This window comes from Sebastes umbrosus, chromosome 15 (genome assembly GCF_015220745.1).
Source record: "Sebastes umbrosus isolate fSebUmb1 chromosome 15, fSebUmb1.pri, whole genome shotgun sequence".
NCBI lineage: Eukaryota > Metazoa > Chordata > Actinopteri > Perciformes > Sebastidae > Sebastes > Sebastes umbrosus.
The window spans coordinates 24,992,083-25,014,544 of record NC_051283.1 but is presented as its reverse complement, the minus strand read 5'-3'; the positions used below and the strand labels follow the sequence as shown (position 1 = coordinate 25,014,544).

At 38.3% G+C, this 22,462-nt stretch overlaps 2 protein-coding genes across 4 annotated transcripts in view; one reads left to right on the top strand and one right to left on the bottom strand.

Moving 5' to 3' along the window:
* Positions 1-8,188: 8,188 nt before the first annotated feature.
* On the top strand, positions 8,189-14,821 carry zgc:114119 (uncharacterized protein LOC619273 homolog). Its single transcript, XM_037795957.1, has 5 exons — positions 8,189-8,386; positions 10,256-10,505; positions 12,100-12,258; positions 12,444-12,533; positions 13,893-14,821. The coding sequence occupies exons 2-5, from the start codon at positions 10,269-10,271 to the stop codon at positions 13,986-13,988; spliced, it is 582 nt and encodes a 193-aa protein (XP_037651885.1). The 5' UTR covers positions 8,189-8,386; positions 10,256-10,268; the 3' UTR covers positions 13,989-14,821.
* A 1,322-nt stretch (positions 14,822-16,143) lies between these two features.
* Positions 16,144-22,462, bottom strand: part of ext1c (exostoses (multiple) 1c) — a 94,960-nt gene continuing 88,641 nt past the window's right edge. For all 3 annotated transcript variants that reach the window (XM_037794843.1, XM_037794844.1, XM_037794845.1), the window contains 7 exons: positions 21,977-22,109; positions 20,802-20,920; positions 20,572-20,667; positions 20,035-20,121; positions 19,760-19,920; positions 16,979-17,150; positions 16,144-16,871 (listed from right to left, as the gene is read on the bottom strand). In XM_037794843.1, coding sequence (XP_037650771.1) covers positions 16,686-16,871; positions 16,979-17,150; positions 19,760-19,920; positions 20,035-20,121; positions 20,572-20,667; positions 20,802-20,920; positions 21,977-22,109 — 954 coding nt within the window. In that variant the 3' untranslated portion in view covers positions 16,144-16,685. The remainder of the gene's footprint in view (positions 16,872-16,978; positions 17,151-19,759; positions 19,921-20,034; positions 20,122-20,571; positions 20,668-20,801; positions 20,921-21,976; positions 22,110-22,462) is intronic.

Genomic DNA, 22,462 nt, shown 5'->3' with positions numbered 1-22,462 from the left:
TGATAACTCTCAGTCGTCAGAGAGAGAGAGAGAGAGAGAAAAACAAACAAATGTACTGTACTCTGGAGCATTTCCATTTCGTCACATTAGTGATCGTAAAAAAAGTTTTCAGTTAGAAGGCTCTGAACGTGTTACTGAATAATATCAATGCATTTCCAGCAAATATTGAAATAATAAAGGGCCTCAGTGAAATATGTGAAGTGTCACGTGTTTAGTGTTAATTGTCACATGAGTAATACAAGCATTAGACTATATTACACACCTGGTTTATTCATCAACCATCAACCAGTTCTTATAATTTTGCTTACTGAAGTTTGAAAAAAACAAATAAATCGATTTTTTGACAGTTACCTCTATAGTCTCGCAGGGCAAGAGCCTGGAAGACGTTCAAATAGACAGTAATAAACGTAAAATAAAAACCCACAATTGGCGTTGTCAAGGTAACGTGATATGTTGCAGCAAAGTGATGCCCCATTCGTATTTATACCATTTCAAGCCTTGGCGAGCTCTCAGACTCAACCATTTACCAGGTGACGTCAGTCAAGTCCCTGAGGGTTCAGGGTTTAAGGCATTAGGGGGCACATTGGGATTAGGCCATGGACAATATGATCTGCTGAAGTTCAAACTAAGCTTCAGAATGACAAAGAAAGGTGTTTTAAAGGTCCCATATTATAAAAAAGTGAGATTTTCATGTTTTTTTTATTATAAAGCAGGCTTAAGTCCTATATAAATACTGTGAAAGTATCGAAACACTCAATCCACAGGGAAATACACACAGCCCGTATTCAGAAACTCTGCATTTGAAACAAGCTGTCAGGATTTCTGCCCATTCGTGATGTCACTAATATACAATATTGAGAGCCTTGACAAAAATTTTAAACATAAACATTCTAAATGTGTCCCAGTTTATTCCTGGTTGCAGTGTATGTGAATGTCATCAGCTGACAGGAAGTACACATGGACCCAAGCTGTTGCCTAGCAACGCAATTCTGTTGCAATTCCGTTGCAATTCCGTCAAAATGCGCTAAAACGAAGCGTTTCAGACAGAAGGTAAATACAGGTATGTTCAGGCAGACAGTATGAGGAAAATAAAGTTTTTTTTAACATTACAGCATGTAAACATGTTCTAGTAGAAACACAAAATACAAGTATGAACCTGAAAATGAACATGATATGGGACCTTTAAGGTACTTTGAACGTGGCATGGTTGTTGGTGCCAGACGGGCTTGTTTGAGTATTTCAGAAGCTACTGATCTGGGATTTTCACGCACAACCATCTCCAGGGTTTAGAGAGGTCTTTCACTCTTCCAGAACTTTACTCAAAGTAGGAAAAGAGTAGGAAAATTAGGTAAAACCAACCATATATATATATGACAAATAATAATCAATCATTTTCATTATAAAATTAAATAATGAAAATATTTCATTAATAAATATTTTCTAATGAAATATATATAATGAAAATAATGATTGATTATTTCAAAGGGTTACTAATTACACATAAATTCCATATTTTCAGATCTCTGGAAAAAAAGTTAAAGTGAGACAAGTGAAATGTGATATATAAATTTAAATCATGGCACGAGGAAAAGGCTTGTGCGTATAAGTATTGAATGTCTTTTCTATAAGCTAGGGTTACATTTTGTTTTTACCCCACGCCAATTACTTCCCGGTGCAACCGTGGTGATTAAAGCACGCTGATGAAATGTTGCCGGGGATTTGGACGCCATGGACTGCCACACATCATACAGTGGTGCCATATTACAGGATATATTATATTACCACGTTTTACCCCAGCTTACCTAGATTGTTCAAGTTTGTGTTAACAGGTGTGTGTGTGCTGTGTACACCTTTATTTTTCAGTAGTTATGTCTAACACTAAAATGTCTTCAGTGCCATATGTAAAAACTCAAATTTCCAAGGCAACAAACTTCAATAAAATAAAAATCTACACATTTTGAGTAGCTATTGTACATTTTATGTTCATTTATATAGTTCTTTTTTCCCCCTGAATCAGTCTATGGTAATAAAAAATAAACTTTATGTTCTGTTGTTATTTTTCTTATGTCATGGAACCTCATTGAATTACCTGCTTTGCCTATGCTTGTAATGAATTATACAAATATGTATGCAAAACATTACATTGGATATATTATGAGTGCAGTTTGGTTATTTTTGTTTTTATTACTTTATATATCTACAACAATACTTCCTCTTCATCCTGATGTATCTACAGACCGTATTTTCTTTTACCAAATGGTCATATAAACAGAGAACAGTGGCACCCAAGTTGTTACAATATTGTTTGTCTTTTCAGTTAAAGGGACAGTAGGCAGAATATTTATGGCGTCATTTGGGCAAAAATTCCGTAATATGCTTTCAGCATATTGTAATTCAAGTGTTCTGAGAGAAAACTAGACTTCTGCACCTCCTCATGGCTCTGTTTTCAGGCTTTAAAACATTTCAAAGGTAATTTCAGAGAGAGAGCGTTCCTATTGGCTGTGCTCTGGCTGGTGGGCGGTGCTTGGTATTTCCTCAACTGATCTCAACATGGCTGCCGGGTCACAAACTTTCTCATTTTACAGCTAAACAGTACACTACAAGATGTTTCTGAAAACATTTGAGGCGAGTATATATTGATTCATATTTGATCAGCGCTGCCTAGTTTGACCGTTTAATCAGAGTGATTGACAGCTCCTCAGAGACGGCAAGGCTCCAGCTCGGCTCTGATTGGTTGTTTTCCTACGGTCTGTGAAATCTTGCAGATGCCATTGGGAGCACCGGAGGACACAGAGGCACATGATTTTTTTTTTCAGATTACCTGTCTGATGCACTACTGTCAGGATATAGTGACCGTTTTATAAACTTTTTAAAATCATATTAGCTCCATTTCTACCCACTGCTGCTTTAAAATAACTTTATCATTTTGTAATGAATCACAGTTTAAAAATGATAACTAACCCAATTTCTCATGTTAAAAATAAAATCTTGGTTTATTGGTGCAGCTATAGTTATTTTTTTTAAAATACTGATCTTTAAATTTCAATGCTCTAACAACTTCTAATCTTTATTTTTGCTAAAGAATGTAGGTTGGCATTTGTACCGTGCATTTTGATGGAAATGGATGTGTTTCCTCTTCATATTTAACTTTTCACTTTGCTAAGATAAACACAAGGAAAGAAAGAAAACGAGGAATATTGATATAACTCATCTAAAACTGGAATGTGACCACAGACACTCATCACCAAAGACTTCCAGGTTTACTCTGATAACACAGGAATTCTGCTCACCTTACTTTGACATTCTTTCCACCTGAATGAACACAATTTTGATTAAAATTTGGGGGATAAAGCACGCTTGGTTTTACCTCGCCTGTTGATTATTAGCTGATTTGTTGGACTAACCGAAGCAAGCCGAACGGAATGTGCCCCTGTGATATTTAGTTTTTGATATCTAGTTTGTACAAAAATACTTGAGGCAGCTTATCACTTCATAATAAACAAAGCAATGATGTAACCGCGTCATTGCACTTGAAATATGAAATGACAATAACATTTTGGTATGGCACTTTGTTTCAACTGCCACTCAATGGCATTACAAAATGTTGTATCAATTTTGGAATATTATTGGATATAGATGTTTTCCAGTTTTAATCTTTGTTTCACTTTCAAAAGATCCGATTCATCTTCCCATAAAACTTCAACTTATCTATTCTAAGGAAAAGTAAACAGACAGTCCCTCTCATTTGGATTTTATTGGCTTAAAGATGACAGAGGGAACGGTGTGACAGAGTGATAAAGTTACGCAATTTTCACAGGGACTCTGTGTGGTGTAAGTTATTTCAAGATTAAGATTGATACAGCTGTCCACAAATGTGACCCGCAAATTTGTGTGACTATATAAAGGGGAACTACGCCCATTTTCAAAATTCAGTACCGATAGTACCGTACAATGCCTGTAATGGTCATTGGTAGGGATGTGATGGTGAGGAAAATTTTCCACAGGTTGATAGACTTGTGACAACACTGGTGTTACTGATTACATCTTACCTGGTGTTACTGATCATTACAGGAAAAGATGACGGTCAATGTGTGCAGAGCGCTGACCCTGATCTTTACCGTTGGTTTGTTATCGATTGATAACATGCCGCTGATACGCCAAAATGTACTAAATGGGTCAATTATTTGTATTCATTACCTAAAGGCTACATGCCTCTGTTTTTGGTTAGGTTCAAATGTTTTTAATAAAAGAGAGCGTGTTGAATTACAGTACATGGGATTTATTGTTGTTTTTAGTTTTTTTTTACCGTGGAATCGAATTGGGTATCGAGACTCGTGGAAATTCACTGGTATTGATATCGACTACTAGATTTCTGGTGTTGTGACATCCCTAGTATAGACGGTGTGAAACTCCATAAGGGCTGGAGGTTGGGGACAATAGATGGGACACAAAACACAGGGTTTTCACCCAACAATCTGTAGTTGTCTTTGTGTTTGCAGTTATTTTAACCTAAAACATGGTGTTTTTCCGTAAACCTCACTGTTTGTTTTTTCCCTAAACCTAAAGAAGTTGTAGTTTTGTTGCCTAAACTAAAAGAAGTCTTTTTTTTGTGTTCAAAATGTGACGTTTCATTCAGTTTTGTAAGAACGTGTTGCCTTTAAGCTTTACTTTCACTTTTACAACGTAGTAGGCGTAGTAGGCCACTAATGACCCACATCTATGGTGCTTATAGCGACTGATAACGCGTATTTAATGGCCTGATCACGGTAGCTCATATCCACAATTACCAATCAAACTAGAATTCCTAACACATAGGAATTCTAAATTTAGGTGGCATTGCCCTTTAAAACCATCATCAGCACCCAACCCCAAGGGCAAAGAAGTAAACGAAACCTGTCGGTGTAACAGGTTGTTCTGGTAGCTACGTGAACACAGCGGAGCCTTTGTGGTGCTTTATCAGGTGTGTTATCAGCGTGCTACATATTTCCCAGTATCGGACATTTGAATACCTCTTTCAGATAACCCACAGCCCCTTGACATTAGTGCTACGTATTTATTTTGTGACTCTATTGGGTTTTTATTTCTACATATATATGATTAACACAGAATAAATTCTTGAAGCTCCTTATCTTGCTCTGAAATCTAATATATTATTGACCCATAAAGTAATGTTTAATTTCCTTGGTATGTTCGTGAGTTTCAGCCATAAAGATGAGAGAATGCAATTAGACGGAGGAGGAGGGGTCTTGTAAACATTTCATTTGATGCTCAGACCGACAGTCGTGTTCATATAAACTCAAAATTGCACAACTTTAGAGTGCATTACTGCAATAAAGAGCAACAGGTGACGTATGAAAGACGTTATGAAAACATTTTGAAAAGACATAAACTGAAGAAGGAGCCACGCCAAACTCTTCATGAATGTGTTACTTCTGATTGATTCTGTTCATTGGCATCAGTGTGTTCCTGTGACCTCTGTCTTTAATGCCTGCCTGCTAACCAAATCTCCTCCAAGATGCTATTAAGGGTCAAGTTGAAGCTCTGCAGTGAACACACACACACACACACACACACACACACACACACAATCATTATGAAAATCAGTCATCAAGTACACAAGCAAAACGAGGGAGGGAGAATAAAAACTTCCCAACAGTTCAGAGTCCAAACAGTGTACACTAGCTTTGCTTTCAGCTTCACAATCAGTTTCTTTGCACACTACTTAATTTGATCCATTCTGACCTTGGAGGAAATTGAAAATATATGCAAATACAGACAGGTTTTTCTTTCTTGGACACATGGGGAATAACATATTTCAAGACTAAACTTTAAACTTTAATAGTGTGGTGAGTTAATTTGCATTTGTCAAAGTCAACAAAGGTTCTTTTAAACTATAAACCTCACCGCGAGAAAAACAAAATGTACTTCCTTGAAACTCCTGGCCCGAGCTCAATCTTTGAGCTTATGTAAAACACGGATTAAGAGATTTCATACATAAAGGAAGCAGGTCAACACGTGAATGATAAATGATTTACCATAAGCAAATCTCGTTGGGCTGGCTCACACGACGTTCATTTAACCATGAAAAGCCTATTATTAGTCTATTATTATTAATATTATTGCCTGTTAGTGCAGGCTCATTTATCTAATTTCTACATTTCATTATGAGAAACAGAATAAAGTGTATTTGATTAAACTAAAAGGCAATGACGGTTAGTTTGGAAATACATTATTTGAGTCCAAAAAAAAGAAAATCTATGTGTTTCTGCATATATATTCAATTCTTCTTCTGTGATGATAAAGCAATGAATGTATGAGGAATTGTTAAGATTGAAGTAGCCGACAGTGCTGTATACAAAGTAGGTTAAAATTAGCTCCACCTCAACTAGCCACAACATTAAAATGTTGCTAACACATTAATGCATTTGTAATATTGATCCAATAATAAAATATGTAACAATAAAATCTCAGCACTAAAGCTGTGGTTCCCAAACGTTTTCACGCTATGGACCCCTAAACTGACACAAATTAGACCACGGATTTGATGATATTTTGGCCCAGGGTTCCCCATCTGATATGATTTTTCCTTTTAGATGTTTTATTACAGAAAGTGTATGAAATCCATGACCAAAATAGTAATACATTCTGTCACTGTGTTATTTATGGATGAAATTATAGTGAAAATAAATGATTCCCCTTTTTGCTGGGGACCCCTGGAACCCCATCAAGGACCCCTAGGGGTCCCCGGACCTCACTTTGAAAACCACTGCTTTAAAGTACATTTGCTGATATAGGTTTATTCATTTCAGTAACATTTTGAATGCAGGACTTTTACTTGAGTATTTTTTTACACTGTGGTAGTACTACTTTTGCTTATGTAAAGGATCTGAATACTTTCAAGTTTATGGAGTTAGATCAGTCTTAATAGTAATGAATGCACAGAGATGGATTCACAAATGTATTTTGTGTTATATATTTATATATATATATATATATATATATATATATATATATATAAACGACTCTCCACAAAAATATTTCCAATGCACAAAAAAAAAGTTATCGTTGTATATTAATGTAAAAGAAATCCACATATATTTCTGATGCACACACAAATATTTCTTGTTTTAAATGAATGTAATAAAATTCCACAAATACATGTATTTAGTAGTATTTGCAAGTTTCATCAAAAACGTATTTGGATGTAGTTACACGTATATACAAACTATTGAGCCTGCATTTACAAACTGGCTGTCATGTGTGAACTTCATTGCAAATATTTTCAAATTTGTATTATTCATTTCATTTCAAAATGTATTTAGAACATGTAGAATACAAAAAAAGAAGAACAAATAAAGAAAAAGAGAATGATCATACCAACAAGTGGACAGCCAGAAACAAGTAGTATTTACATACAATTAAAAGCATAAGAAAAAGAAATAGTCAAACACTTGATGCCTTGATTTAAATATTTGAAAAGGAGTGAGAAGAAGTACAAACTTAATTAATTCCACCCCTTCTCTCCATACAACACAAAGCGCCTGGGTCAGTCCTTCATGCTGGTAGCCATCAGGCTCCACAACCAAAACTGACCCCCATATGAGAACTATTAGGACTTTAAGAACTTTAAACATGCACTATCTGCAACCATCTTGGACTCTAACCACTGGCGCACTTTACACTCACCTTACACTATACATCCTATTTACCACTTTATTGCTGACTGCACATATGTACATATTACATTTATTTATTGCACATTCTACATTTATTTATTGACGGATTGCACACACTATGTTCACCCATTCACTCTGTATCTTGTATATCTCTATTATTGTTTTTATAATTTTTGTTAACCTTTACCTCTCCTGTGATTCACTCTGTTTGCTGATGTTGCTGCTTTGACATCAGAATTTCCCTCCAGGGGATTAATAAAGGTTAATCTTATCTTATCTTATCTTATAAGTCATTCATTAATAATTCACCAGCTTCCTTATTGAGCCATTAATATACTCTAATTACATTTATCTAACTATAATTATTATTATTTATAATTATTCTAACTATAATTATTACCATTTATCTCTGTCATACAGAAATATAAATGAATAACCTTTATCATACCAGATTGTTGTGTTGCAGTAAGATTGATGTTTACAGTTACTCAACACATGCTGGCTCCATCTAGTGGTGGGACATGTGTACTTCCGTTCTGTGACAGGAAGTGACGCAATGAAAACAATAACAGTGCAGCGCTCTCTCTGAAAGAAATCAGTATAAAGGTCTCATTATGTCTCATTTAAAAGAATAAAGAAGCAAACGGAATATTATTACAGCAAGATAGAGATATTTGGACATCTTCCTTACACGAGGGAAGTTAATTTGGGTGAGCGGTTTTCATGTTCTCGCTATCCAAGCTAGTTAGCTTGCTAGTTAGCATGTTAGCAGCTAACTAGCTTAGCTTCTCTATGAGTTTTTACATTGACGTTAGCATGTTCGGGCTAGCATGGTTAGCTGCTAAGATTAGCTTTTGTCAGTCAGTAAAAAATGTTTCTTTAGCATGTTTAGTTAAAAAAGAATAAACTTGTTTGTTATCAATAAGAGTTTATTTATAGCAGATAGATAAAGTAGAGTAACAGAGTCAGGACTTTATGCACTTTATACTCTTTGTTATGCTAATGAATGAGCTAGTGTTAGCATTAGTGAGTAGATGGATAGATGGTTAGACAGATAGATAGATAGTTTAGATAGATAGATAAATATATAGACAGATAGTTAGATAGATAGATAGATAGACAGTTAGATAGATAGTTAGATAGATAGATAGATAGACAGATAGATAGATAGATAGTTTAGATAGATATATAGACAGACAGACAGACAGATAGATAGATAGATAGATAGATAGATAGATAGATAGATATATAGATAGATACATAGACAGATAGTTAGATAGATAGATAGATAGATAGATATATAGATAGATACATAGACAGATAGTTAGATAGATAGATAGATAGATATATAGACAGATAGATAGATAGATAGATAGATAGATAGATATATAGACAGATAGATAGATAGATAGATAGATAGATAGATATATAGACAGATAGATAGATAGATATATAGATAGATACATAGATAGATAGTTAGATAGATATATAGATAGATACATAGACAGATAGATATATAGATAGATATATAGACAGATAGATAGATAGATAGTTTAGATAGATATACAGACAGACAGACAGACAGACAGACAGACAGATAGATAGATAGATAGATAGATAGATAGATAGATAGATAGATACATAGACAGATAGTTAGATAGATAGATAGATAGATATATAGACAGATAGATAGATAGATAGATAGATAGATAGATAGATAGATATATAGACAGATAGATAGATAGATATATAGATAGATACATAGATAGATAGTTAGATAGATATATAGATAGATACATAGACAGATAGATATATAGATAGATATATAGACAGATAGATAGATAGATATATAGATAGATACATAGATAGATAGTTAGATAGATATATAGATAGATACATAGACAGATAGATAGATAGTTAGATAGTTAGATAGATAGATAGATAGATAGATAGATAGTTAGATAGATAGTTTAGATAGATAGATAGATAGATAGATAGATACATAGACAGATAGATAGATAGATAGATAGTTAGATAGATAGTTTAGATAGATAGATAGATAGATAGACAGATAGATAGATAGTTAGATAGATATATAGATAGTTTAGATAGATAGATAGATAGATAGATAGATTGATAGATATATAGACAGATAGATAGATAGATAGATAGATGGATAGATAGATGGATAGTAACTGTATTGATCCAGAGGGAAATTCAAGTTTCCAGCATCACAGTTCCATAGTGCAAAAACATGTTAGTAAAAAGGCAGTAAAAAAGTTAGTAGTGCAAAGTACAAAATACAAAAAAATAAAAGGAGATGAAGAAAACTGTTAAAACTGAATATAGTGCAGAGTAACAGCTGTGATACAGGACTATTAAAAAAAGTGAATATAGTGCAGAAGAGACTGTTAAAAATAAGTATAGTGCATTATTATCTGTCCTGCAGACAGTCCTCTTTTGTCCCCCCCTTAAAGAGGTGTTGTACAGGTTGATGGCTGGGGGGACAAAGGAGTAGCCCCAGGGGTCACAACATGACTTTATGTACTTACCTTTCACTTTCATCCCCTTTCCCACAGTTTTGGTGCAGTGATGGCAGCTTCGTTACCTCAGAAGCCGGGGATGATGGCAGGGATGCCCCCTCAGCAGCAGCAGCCTCACCTGCCCCCCGGTGCAGCCTCAGCCGCCGGTCAGCAGCAGCAGTCCATGCCCCCACAGGGAGCCCTGAGAGAGATCTCCCCTGTGTTCCTCTGTCGGATCGGACAGGAGACCGTCCAGGACATTGTCACTCGCACCATGGAGATCTTCCAGATCACACGAGCTACGCAGGTACTGCACATAGCTAAAGATAATGTCTCCCCACCATCTCTGTGTGAAATGCTGTTATGGTGTGAATCAATGCTGGTTTTGCAAACATCATCACAGACCACCTCTTATTTTGAAGGATCCACTATTATAGTGATGCACCACCACGTGGCTTACATTTGAGAAAACATATTTTTCTTTTGTAAAGCATGTTTAGTTTTCAAGTGCCAGATACATGTTGGTATGATAAGCTGTTTTGCTGTTGCATTGGACTGCATTATATTGAAAGGTTTTGTAATATTTTGTCTCAGGCTGAGACTAATCCTAATTTATCTAGAGGTTATTTTTTTGATGAAACAATCTCAACTTGTTCTGGAGCTTTCGACCATATCATACGGTCCTCATCAACAGATAAAGTTTGCACAGTTTTCATGGAAATGTAGTTCAAATCACTGATTGAGCACCTCTAGGACGTCTCATTCATGATAACTTAAAAGTAAAAACATTACTCTTTTTTTTTTTAATAATGAATTGATTATTTAGTCTGGAAATGTGTGGAAAATGAAGACAGCTGAAGAAAGAAACCAGAAAATTTTCACATTTAAGAAGCTGGAATCAGAAAATTTTGACTTTTTGTCTTTAAAAAAATGCACAAATTGATAAATCGATTAACAAAATAGTTGGTGATTAATTTAATAGTTGACAACTAATCGATTAATCGTTACAGCTCTACTATAATGGCAACAAATGTTCACACTGGAAATATTGGAACCTACGTTTGGCATTTAATAGATGGATAGATAGAATAGAATAGATTATTTTTCTGTGATTGAGTTATCAAATAATTGATTGTCAGCACTATTTTTTTCCACCTCTATCTACATAGAGACAATAATATTCCGTCTCTATGCAGATAGAGGTGGAGAACACTCGTGGATCCAGTGATCGCAATTTTAGTTTAACTTGACAAAATGTATTATTTTGTTTACTGAGAAATCTTGCAATAGCTACTGTGAGAAAACTTCACTGTATAGTATACAATATAAATTAAATTAAATTAAAGTAAGTAAGTACTACCATCTGGTCTTTACGGTCTCCTGCCAGGTGTGTGTGTGTGTGTGTGGATGTTAACTGAATGGCTGCTGTGTTTCTAGCTTACAGGGTTCGTCTGTTGTCTGTCAGTCTGCATTTGTCCCATCCTCCTCTCTGGCGTATCTACTTGGCATGCTTGTCAGCATCTGTCTTACTCATCCTCCCATCTCCACCTGATCTGTGTCTCTAATTGTCTCTCACTGTGCGTCTCAGTGTATCACTCTCCTCTTCCAGCTCGTCCATTAAACTGAGCACGTTCTTTTTTTCCCTGCACTGGAAACTCTCCGAGCAAACGATCCGCATCAGGACCACAGACTCAGAAATTGTGTTGTCGTGCATTTTTTTACCCAGGCTTGACACATCACTATCCATTCTTGACAGTGTCTTACAGTTTCAGCCTTTTACTAAATAGGAAATTGAAAGTAAAAATGAAGAAAAGACAGTTTAACTGATGAGAGACTGTGTGTGTGTGTGTGTGTGTGTGTGTGTGTGTGTGTGTGTGTGTGTGTGTGTGTCTTTGACGTAGCTTCCCAACGGCGTGACCCAGAGCCAGGCCATGTACCAGGACCGCTTTGGGAAGCTCCAGGAACACCTACGGCAGCTCGCCCTGCTCTTCAGAAAGCTCCGGCTCCTCTACGAACGCTGTGTGGAGATGACCTCTGACCTGCAGGAGGGTCCATCAGAGGTCAGGAAGGAGCCCTGGATTACTGCTTAGATATTAGTTTCATGTTTGTCTTTTTTAAATATTCAGCTTTTTAGGAAATAAATGATAAAACTGTTACTGTTGAAACACATAGAATACTGAAAATGACTTTAACTGTATCAAAATCCAACGCAAAAACTTGTTTTGTATGTATCGTGTGTCCTCAGCTTCTGCCATATGTCGGAGAGGAGCTGGTTGCTGTCAAAGTGGAGCCCTGCAGCTCTGCTGTCAACCAGGAGAGAAAAGAGGTTCTGGAGGTGTGTTCCTATTTTCTCTTTGTCACAAGTAATAATTAGCAGTTACTTCACACAAATTTTCTGCATTGCATTAGTAAGTGAAGTAGAGCGACAGCTACAGCTCCTTATTCTGCTGTCCAAATTGCAATACAATTAGTAGTTACCCATGCACTAATAAATAAAATACATGCTGTAAAGTCATTACAGATGTGCCTCATATTGACAGATATTGAAGTGATAATTGTTCTAGCAAAATATAAAGATCTTTTAAAGGAGAACTACACCCATTTTCAAAGTTCATACATGTTCCTATGGTCTAAGACAGTCCAAAACATAGTAGTAAACATGAACAACTCTCTCCCAAATCCAAAAACTAGAGCGCTTAAACTCAAACTTGTGATGTCATCAAGAATAAAGTGTGGAGCTGCTCTATAGACGATGAATAGGGAGAGATGTTCTGGATGACACTGAAAGCACCCAGAGGAATGTTCTGAGTATATGGGACATTTTCTGTTCCACAACTGAGAACAGTACAATAGAATAAAGTTCATTTTGGTATAAAATAGAAAACCATAAAATCAGTCTCCCATTCATCGTCTGTGGAGCAACTCCAGACTTTATACTCTATGACATCACAAGTTTGAGACTTACTTCTCTGGTTTCTGGCTTTGAGAGAGACGAGCTCATGTTCTCAAATATTGATTGAACTTTCCTCAGCCATCGAAATAATAATAGATGTTCCCCTTTAATGTCCGACACTGCTGTAACCTCTTAAATACCCTCAATTTGAAAGAACACTTAGTAAGATAAAAATATTTAGCTTTTAAAGTCCCCTTCAGATGCCTCTAGATGGCAGTGCTGACACAGGCTGAGGGTACACCATGTCTGGTGTGTGCAGTGAATCAGTGAATTTAAAATCAGGGTGATGTTTCTGTAAACATTAGAGCCAGTATTCCAGTGGGATGGAAGATTTCAGGTGGGTTTTGGAAAATTGCCACCAGGCAGCCAGTGTCAAAATAGTGGAAAAGTTTGCCTGAGGCTGGCGAGCTTGTTTGTTTTATTAACAACATAGCTGGTAGCAAACCAGTCGAAAGTATCTTTTTTTTTACTCTCCAGCAGGTATGATGATAAATAAGCCTAAATTATTGATAATGTTTATAGACGGTTTCGATGGAATTTCCCAGCTTGGGTCCATGTTTACTTCCTGTCAGCTTATGCCATTCACATACACTGCAACAGGAAATAAACTGGGACACATTTGGAAATGTGAAATGGTCTTTGTAGTGAGTAAACTAGTTTATGTCCTGATTGCTATGGTTCATGTGCTTTAAGTAAAGTGTTACTGATGTGATGGATGTTGTGTCTCTGGTTCACCTGCAGAAGGTACGTCAGAAGAACCACGAGATGAAGGTTCTGATGGATCAGATGAGGAACCTGCTGTGGGACGTCAACGCCATGCTGACGCTCAGGAAATGATGGTTCCACCAGTCTCTTTTTAAGAGATGCATTCCTTCACAGACATACGGACTGCATGCACTGGCAAAGATCAGGGGATATAAGGGACTATCTGTTGGATTTGGAATAAGGGACCTTTCACTTGGGTACACCTCATTTCTGTTGGCACTTCATCACCGAAGAGCTTCTACCGTTCATTCTGTATTATATTGAAGTGGTTGAGGAGGAAACTATTATTTTGATACTTAATGAAAGCTAAAAACCGGATACACTCCAAGAATCGTTCTCTTAATTTGTCACTGTGTTTATTCAAATGTGTTATGGTCTCCTCTTTGCATACTGTTTAAATAATAAGTTGAAACCTGTATTGCCTCAGGTAAAAACAAAAAAAAAAGTTTTCTTAAAACGCCGTGTTCATGGCGTTTCCGCCCCCCCCCCCAACCCCCCGGGGTGCTGACTCGACACCAGACAGACTTTGATTCACTGTAGGTGATTCTTCCAGAAAGCACAGAAGCTGATCTGACGTCTGTGTTTACAATAGGCACAATTGCCCTTATTATGCTCTGTCAGTTGTAAAAAACACTACGAGTTCAGAATTCAAATTAGCCCCTTGGCAGCTATGTATCTCAGGTGCTTTGTACAGAAGTGTGTATGTGTGTGTGTGTGTGTCTGTGTGTGTTTGTGTGTGTGTGCGTAATGAGATTAGCTTCCTGAGTGCTAGACAGCGCACCTGTTTACCCTGAGGGTGTTGAGACGTGCTCGCCTGTGAATTTATTTTTGTAAACTGTGGGACAAAAGGTGGACCGACTGGGTCGTTTCTGTTTTGTATGGAATAAACTCTTTTTTTAACAAAATGTTTGAACGTGTACTTTTAATGTCCTGCTTCTTCATACAAGACCGGCCGGCTGAGACGTTGCAGTCATTGTTTCAATTCCAACCCAGAGGGTTTGACGTGGGAATGCATGATTGAGATTGTCTATATAAGTACATCAAGGCATATCCACCAACACATAATGATGCACATTCTGACCGCGCGCTTTTGTATTCATCTGTCTTTACGCACGCCAACAAGCTCATCAGTTTAGCGCTCCCACACACTGAGGAATCAAAGACCGTGAGAATTCCAGAGTCACAAATCCACAGGGGGCCTGTGATTGAGGCAGCGCTTTTTGATTGCTGTTAATTGTATTTTAGAATAATTTTAGAGCCAATTCAATCTGGCCAAATGGTTTCTCCATCGAATTGATTGCTAGGGAAATAAAGTCCCAGGATTTCATCGGTGTAAGGCACGCTACGCAGCACAAGTTATCAGCATGCCCATCGGATAGGAAAATGTGCTTGTCTCAGTTTATGTGAGCCTGAATGTGTTTACACAATATGAACTGGGCTCATGGCTCATTTTTTAAAGAGCTATGGAAATATTAAGTGGTAGTACGCTTAGTTGAGAGTAAAATTTAAACAATTAGTCAATTGAGAGACAATTAATTTGCAAAAATGTTGATATCAGAATTGTCATTTTTTGAGCAAATTGTTTATCCACTTGTTCCTGCTTCTCAAATGTGACTGAAACGTGGTTTGCTGTCACTTTGGTGACGGGTATTTTTCACTTTTTTCTGACATTTCATCCAACAATAGATTAATTGAATGAATGAGAAAATAATTGTGAGATTAATCAATAATGGAAGTTAAATTAGCTGTTTAGTTGCAGTGCTAGTTAAAGGTGCAGTGTCTAGCGATGAGGTTGCAGGTTGCAACCAACTGAAACTCCTCCCGTGTGCCAAGCATGTAGGAGAACTACGGTGGTCGACGCGAAAACGTGGATGGCCCTACATTCAATTATGTATACAGGACCAGTAAGAAGTCTATTTTTGCCTGTTCGTCACTTAATCAACTTATGATTTCTACTTTTTCCAAGAAAATGGGTGATAGGAGGAGCTCAAACAGCGTTTCAGACAGAGGTTGAAGCTGCAGCACAGCTGGCATGAGAAAAATAAAGCATTTTTTAACATTACAGCATGTAAACATGTTCTAGTAGAAACCCAAAATACAAGTATGAACCTGAAAATAAGCATAATTCAAATGTATCATAATATTATGTCCTAGACTTGTTTGAATATAAAATGTGCCAAGTAAGAGAATGGGGAAAAACTCAAACTTGCATCATCATGCCACAGAGTTTGCATTTATAAATCATTTTATTGATTTTACAGTTAGCATTTTGATGTGAAATGAGCTGTTTCCATGGCAACAGTCCCTGCACAAGTAACGCTGAGACACACATCGACAGCTGGAGTGCATGGCACCGATACCAGTCCCTTCTGGCGTGAGATAGCCATTTCCTTCTCATTGTAACGTCAATAGGGCTGACATCTGAAGTGTTCAAACGTCCCCCTTTTCTGCTGTCCAATAGAGATTGTCCTTTCTCAGTGAGAGGCCCAATCACAGGGACTCTTTCAAGGCCCCTAAATTTCTCGTCTTGGAGACGGGAGTATCATTTTGAAGCTCCTTTCAAACTTTTATCGGCCTTTTTTCTCTTTATATTTATATGTATATAGTCCAGAACAGTCCACCAGGGTCTGTCTGATGATTGTACAAATGGACAACATCCCAGACAGTCTTGAGTATCCCATCTTGACCGTCCCACCACTGATTGGTCCATTTGTCTGTCCAAAAGGCCACTAGACCAGATGCTTCCCAGCCTTTCTGTCCCGTCGTTTTTCATGCTCTCTCCAGGTCTTTGTACTTCTTGCGGAGGACGGACACTTGATCTTTGAAGAGCACGGGGTCCAGGCGAAACTGAGAGTGGACCAGAGGCATGTAGCCAAACCAGTTGGCGAAGGCGTTGACACACTCCTGCCGCTGGTTGAAGTGCTCCGGGTTGGCCCAGGGGACGCTCTTTGTACCCTGAGAGGCAGAACAAGACATTTATCATCCGGCGCCGACCTGACATTTGAACCAACAGCATCCACAGACTATTAAACACGTGAGAAAGACAAAAAGGCTGCATGTACCTGTGGACTGGGCAGCTCTTTGTACTGCTTCCTTTGAGCCACTTTGATTGGCGGCAGGTGGGTCACAGCAGAGACCAGGAAGTTCATCAGGATGTCCTCGCAGTTGGAGGTGCGATCCACCAGAGTCCGCAGAGACTGGGGCAGGTAGTGGGAGAACAGGTAGTGGTAGTACCTGTGGGGCAGGGGAAAGTGTTATACAGGTGTATAATGTTATTAAAATATAAAAAAAAATGGATAGGAAACATGACGGACTCCGTGAAGAGGACCACTCTCGATGTAGATATGAAGAGCTCATTCTAAGCTAACTAAAGATTCTTAGTTTCAGGTGATTATACACTAATGAAAACATAGTTATGAATATTATATTCCATTTCTGCTAATAGATCCCCCGAAATGTTACACACTGTTCTTTTCTCACATTGCTCTATTATTCATCTTGCAGGAATATTTTGTCACATCTGTCGCCAGTGTGCAAAACCTGACGTTTCTGTCTCACTATTATTAGTCTCTAATCTCAATTTTAGCCTCTTATACTTGCACCCACACTACAGTAAATCCCTTTAGACAAGCACACCAGCTAAACACCTAAATAGGTATCATACAGAATGAAGAGACAATCTCATTTGTCACAGGTGGAGGCCAGGCAACCAGCACCTTTATGGTAAAGACATCTCCAGACAGAAAGGGGTAGACGGTACGATGTATGTTGATGATATATGTATCTGGGACAAGTTAACCATTTCACCGCCTGTGGGATTTGTTATTTATAGTGCACAACGGACTCAACCCCTGTGGTACAATGCATATGTTCTCCATTCCTTCAGTTTTCAAGACGGGAGTTTTTTAGTGGAGGGCTTTCTATTCAGCTGGTAAATTTGCATAACGTTTGTCAGACTTAGCACCTGTCACTGTCTGATTTTAAATATGTTTTAATTGGGCTAAGGAACTAAAATGAACCACATATTATGTTATGTAACTTGTTACAAGTGATTCTGGGAAGTTGCTGCTTTTTCCTATTGAATTTTGTCATATTTAACGGGGAACAATTAATAATTCCAATTATGCTGTTTCCATGTTTGTGAACATGAGCTCCTCTCTCTCTCAAAGCCAGAAACCAGAGAAGTAAGTCTCAAACTTGTGATGTAAAAATGACCACTTTGTCTCAAAATGTGGCAAAAGGTTTTAAACTGCTTTAAAGTGCCCTGCTGCGGAGTAATTACATTCATATTGTATAAGAGCTCACGTCCCTCTGCCATTGCATATATAATACTGTATATCGACTTCAGGCTCCTCGAATTAATCAAACTGCTTGAAGTGATCCCTGAGTAATTCACCCTCTCCTTCTCCTTTTCTCCCGCTCAACCGTACACATAATTATCCTTGATACTATTTCTTTCTGTTTGATTGCCCCTTTTTGCTTTTCATGTTGCGATCCGTGTCATTATGCTCGCTGCTGCTGCTGCAATTCATAAAGTTGCTGAAAGGAAATCTCTTTTGATCTTAGTTGCATAATCAATGTTGAGTCTGTGTGTGTCTAAATGTAGGTGTGTGTGCACAGCATGTATACTTGTTATGAGTTAATAATGGAAAAGGAAAGACATTCAAAAACAAAGAATATGTAGCTCTAAATAGCGTTTCCTGTTTTTAGCCAAAGCTAGCGATATGGCTATAGGGATGGTCAGTCCACCACTTTGGTCCAGACTGAAGTAGCTCAACTACTATAGGCCCTTTTCACAGCAGCCGTTTTGACATGGCAGGGTAAACAGAGGTGTAATTGATAAAATTTAATTATGGTCCTGTTCTATTTAGATTTATTTTATTCCAGTGAGGCAGCATGCACAATAGCAGGGTCCTGGCCCACCTAAATTGAACAGGGCACATAATTAATGGTATTAATTACATCTTTGTTTACCTTGGCTGCTGTGAAAAGGGCATGTTGGATGGATTGCTATGAAATATTGTACAGACATTTATAGTCCCCAGAGGATGAATCCTAATGACTTTGGTGATCCCTTTGACTTTTCCTCTAGCGCTGCCATGAGGATGGCATTTGAGGTTTTGAGTGAAATATCTCATCAACTAATAGATAGACTGCGGTGAAATATGGTGCAGACATTCACATTCCCCATGGACACCCTTTGGTGATCTCCTGACTTTTACTTTAACACCGTCATCATGTCAAAATGATTTTGTTTTGTTTGTGACTTGGCTGCCATGTTGAAACAGTTGAGCCAATACCAAGCACCGCCCACCAGAGGCAGAGGCAGAGGCGGAGCAAACTTTCTCATTTTACAGCTAAACAGTACACTACAAGATGTTTTTGAAAACATTTGAGGTGAGAAATGGGCATTACAGTAACAGAATCTTGATTCATATTTGATCAGCGCTGCCTAGTTTGACGGTTTGACCGGCGTTTGCGAGTTTCGTAAGCAGTGATTGACAGCTGCTGTAGAGCCTGCTCGGCTCTGATTGGTTGTTTTTCCTTTGAGCATGTTGAAATTGCTGCAGCTTTAAGACAGTGAACATGGTAAACATTATACCTGGAAAGCATCAGCATGTTAGCATTGTTATTGTGAGCATGTTACTATGCTGACCTTTCATTTAGCTCAAAGCACCACTGAATGCAGCCTCACAGAGAAGCTAGCATAGCTGTAGACATTTAGTCTTGTTTATACTTGATTTAAGATAATAATGAAAACATATTGATTGGCAAAATATTTTAGAAAAACAAGCCCTAAATTGCATTTTTTTAATTTAGTTTGCTGCAGTGTGCTGGTGTACCTGTGGTAGAAGGCAGCTCCAGTCAGGACGATGGAGTAGTCGTTGGTCCATTTAGAGGTGTAGCCCCAGGCGCGCTTCAGGGGATCCCAGAAGTGGCTCCTGGGAGGGTAGCCCACGATCCGCTCAGGGAAGCTCCGCCACACCAAGAAGGCAAAGTTCACCTACAAGAATCAGACATGGAGCATTTCCAACTTTCTCCAGGAATATTGATTTTTATATGTGTGCAGTTCTGCTGTGCTTTTCACTAACACATGTACACAAACACACAAACGCACCTCACTGGTCAGCAGGACCGTATCCTCGTCCAGACTCAGCACTGCTTCTGTCTCTATGGCAACGTGAGGTAGGAACCGACTGGTGGTCTGAGAGGAGAAACACAGTAGTGAATGGTAGTTCTGGTACTATAGGCAATATGTTGTCTGGCCTGTGCTCAGAGAGATTATGAGAGTGAGCGAGAGAGAGATGATCGTGTTACAGTAAATCATGTTGAGTGACTGAGATGAGTGAATCACTATATATTTTGCCTTGAGAGGAAAAAAAAAAGAAAAAGGGAGACGGAGAAGAAAGGTTGAGGATGAGTGACATTTATGAAACCAAACGCCGCACGGATCGGTGGACATGTCAGATATACATGGATGGCAAGAAAGACAGAGAAAAATAGACATCAAGGAGAAGCACCGGAGGAACGGAGTAACAGAGATGAAAGAAAGAGATACATAAACAGAGCGAGCGACTGACAGTCTGTCGTGCTGTCACTCAGACGTCAGGAGGAGCGCGCTTCAGAGTGAGTTATGAGTGGCTTTGGCTCTCACCTTCCTCCTGCCGTCTGTCACGGTGAGGGGGACGGGCATGGGAGGCCATTTGCTCCGACTGGGTGGCGGCTTCTCGCTGTTCCAGAGAATGATGATCTGGAGCGGCGGGGGGAAAACAATTTTACATAACACATACAGAAATAGATGCTAACATTGATCAACCAGTAGGGTTGGCAAAATGATGCTTCCTTTTCCTTTTATTTGTGGCTCCGTTATGTTTAATTCTTTACCTGGGAGCAGTATTTTGACTTGGAGACCACCTGAAGCAGCTTCATGATTGGCTGAGACTGGGAGACCAATGGGGAAACAGCCTGGATGACAGCAGTGAACTCTTGACCTGGACTGACCCCTGAGCAAGGTCACGGAGGATAAGAGAGAGAGAGAGTGTTACCAGTGAGAATATTTATTAGGTGCTCTTCGATACAAGAAACATATAAAAGTGTATCTGTATCAGTCCATTAAGGATCATCACAACAATTTAAAGCTGCTATGTACAGATTGTGAATTTTTTTTCATTTTTGGTGCCCCCCCATTGTTGGTATGAAAAAAGACATTGTGGTAGAGAGCAACATATAGGGCCTTTCTCGAACCAAGAAGATGTTTACTTAAAAAAAAGAATGAAATGCCACCACAAAAGCATGGGAATAAGTTTTATTTTATATTTTTAGTTTCTCTATATATTGCGTATTCTGTTTATTCTTAATAATGCGAGCCTTTGCACATCCCCTACAATAAATCTTTGCACATTCCTGTCAAGCTCATTCATTTTAAACAGATACATTATACTAATTTTTAAATAGTAGGCCTATGTTTTAATATTTTTAATGTCATTTTATCTATTGTATATTTATGTTTCTTCTTTATGCAGCAAAACACCAAAGCAAATTTCCTTATGTGTGAAAACCTACTTGGCAATAAACTGGATTCTAATTGAGTTTTTTCTCCATATAGGCTTATTTTATGTGGCGTGAATATAACGAGTCTGCCACCTCACTACCCACACTGTTACTAATGTATGCTATTATTAGTGCTGTGTATAACAGATGCTGCTTAATGCAATGCCACGGTTCAGAAACATTACGACAGTTTCTGCAGGAGAGAGGGAAGTTCGTCCCGAAGCTCGGCTCTGTATTTATACCCTACACCTTAAAGAAGGGGAGTGTACAAATAATAACAGACCTTATTTGTGGCATATATTTTAGTCCAATTGTAAAATTACAACTAATACTGACAAGGACTTAGTCAGTAAATATTTGATTATGATTTGCTGCTTGAGTGTTGATTGCTCATCTCTCCCCCCACAGCTCTGACATAATAGTCTCATCAACATCCTTGATGTGCAATCAGGATTTGCATTTTGTTGCAAACTCATTTAAATGAAGAGTGTGTGTGTGTGTGTGTGTACCTAATCCCAGGTAGTAGAAAGGGAAGTGTGCGAGGTGCGTGGAGTACTCTGGCAGGACCAGCAGACCTCCTGGCAGGGAGTTCCACATGTACTTGTTCCTCGATATGTGAGAGAACACGCGGTCCTTGATGATCTGTGGAAGGAAAGAATAGGATGAAATTGCAATGTGAGAAGCAGAGAGAACAGTTAAGTGGCTGTTGTGCTCATCTAGTATAAGCCCGCGCCACATTATTTTTTTCCCCTCCTCTAAGCCGGTGGATGAGTGAGAGTCTTGGAGCTTAATGTAAACTCCACTGCAACTGGAGACCTGACACACTTGTGTTTGCATATTACAGCGCTCTGTGTACTTCCCATTTTACGCCAACAGGAGGTGTCCACACAGCGACGCCAGCGTCCGCTCTGAAGCCCTCCGCCTCACTGACCTCAGGCTGACTGCACAGCTGTCTCCCATGGGGGGAGAGGTTCCCCTCTGCATGCTGTATGTAT